This window comes from Morone saxatilis, unplaced genomic scaffold, assembly GCF_004916995.1.
Source record: "Morone saxatilis isolate NCDOM2014 unplaced genomic scaffold, NCSU_SB_2.0 Contig20, whole genome shotgun sequence".
Taxonomy (NCBI): Eukaryota; Metazoa; Chordata; class Actinopteri; family Moronidae; genus Morone; species Morone saxatilis.
The window spans coordinates 6,445,777-6,447,367 of NW_023339763.1; the positions used below are offsets into that span (position 1 = coordinate 6,445,777).

Below are 1,591 nucleotides of genomic sequence, written 5' to 3' on the forward strand. Positions count from 1 at the left end.
GCTTCCTCTCATCTGACAAAGACTGGAACTTCAGTCTCACAAAATACTCTGCAAAGGCCGTCACTGATTAGCTACATGTGTTTCTGGTTTATGTCCATAAATAAGAGTCCAGCTGTTTTCCACACGTCAGAACCTCCCCCACTTTTGTACTTGTTTTTAGAGTGTGTGTGTGTGTGTGTGTTACCTTTGATCTGCTCCTCTGACTCAACATCACAATTCAGGAACAAAGTTCTTTCCCGTCCGTACTGTTTCTCAAGGACTTCCATTAAACTCTTTCCTGCAGTTTCATTCACATCCAGGAGGGCTACCTGTACAGGGACATGGCCATCAGACATACACTCAGTAGTCACTTTATTAGGTACTTTATTAGGTCTACCTAATGCAGTCTAATACAGCGGCCCTGCAATACTTTGATGAAATCTTCGGGTTATGGTGAAACCATTGTTTCAGTACAAGTGTCCCATTAAGAAGCTCACTGACAAAAACTCAGTGACGAAAAAACAAAGTGCAAAGTGATCTCAGCACCGTAAGAACTGGTCCGACATACATAGATTAATAAACAAATTCAACCTTTTGAATAAACTTTGAATAAACTTAACTATAAAATGTCCTAGAAGAGAGTATATGTGTCTTCAAAACAATATTGAATAAGACATTGAGCTACATTGTGAAAAGAAACTTGTTCCTCAACAAGTTGAAATATTTCTGTATATCTGTAATATCTTGTAAAAAACAGTTTGTAAGCATTTTGTAAGAAAAAAAAACTCAGTTCCAGATAAAAATGCCTTTTTTCCCACTAAGTCATCATTTTAGAAGCTGAAAAATAAGTATACTTTAAGTCCAGTACTCTACTCTGCCACTGTTTGTGTAAGTTTACTCGTGTGCTGCAGGGATGAATAATAAACCTGTGTTGGGTTTGGTAGCCCATCCATCTCACTATGCTCCAAAACTTTTACCTTGCCGCCGTTCTGCAGGAGTATCTCCGTTATTGCTCTTCCTATTCCCATTGCTGCTCCAGTCACTACTGCGGTTTTACCGTTTAAAGCCATTTTAGCTGTTCAGTCGGAGGAGAGGAGGCTGTAGGATCTTTAAAAAACATAAACCCGAGGAGACTCCGAGTGATTTTATACTGACACCGCCCACCAGGATAGCTTACCGGATGAGTCCAAACATGCGGAAAATTAGGACAAATAATCAATAACGGCGACATGCTTAATTGCATTCAGGTTTAATTTTTAAAGAGACAGTGAGCAAAAAGTTATTTTATTTTTGTTTTAGGAAAAAGTGGAACTGACTGTTTTGAATTGAGTAGAAAATGTTTTTTTCATGTTAGTGGTGAAATAATAATTTTGTGTAAAAGATTAACACACAGGTGTAATATTTGTCTGTAAAAAAACTTACATAAATAGGCCTACTAATTTATACTCACCAATCCACTGTATAAAGTACAAGGGAAGTTTACACGTGACTTGATTGGGCGATCTGAGTTCAAAACCCTGCATGACCCGAAACAGATTTACGTTCAAAAACGTTGCGATTTAATACATTTCTCCTTGATATAACACGAAGGTGTGTGCTGTAAAGTAACACA

The 1,591-nt window shown here is 37.8% G+C and overlaps 1 protein-coding gene across 1 annotated transcript in view; it reads right to left on the reverse strand.

Moving 5' to 3' along the window:
- The window catches only part of LOC118331537 (15-hydroxyprostaglandin dehydrogenase [NAD(+)]-like), a 4,793-nt gene extending 3,666 nt beyond the window's left edge, over positions 1 to 1,127 (reverse strand). The window contains exons 1-2 of the mRNA XM_035666549.1: positions 957 to 1,127; positions 185 to 308 (exon numbers count right to left, since the gene is read on the reverse strand). Coding sequence (XP_035522442.1) covers positions 185 to 308; positions 957 to 1,049 — 217 coding nt within the window. The 5' untranslated portion in view covers positions 1,050 to 1,127. The remainder of the gene's footprint in view (positions 1 to 184; positions 309 to 956) is intronic.
- Positions 1,128 to 1,591: the final 464 nt, after the last annotated feature.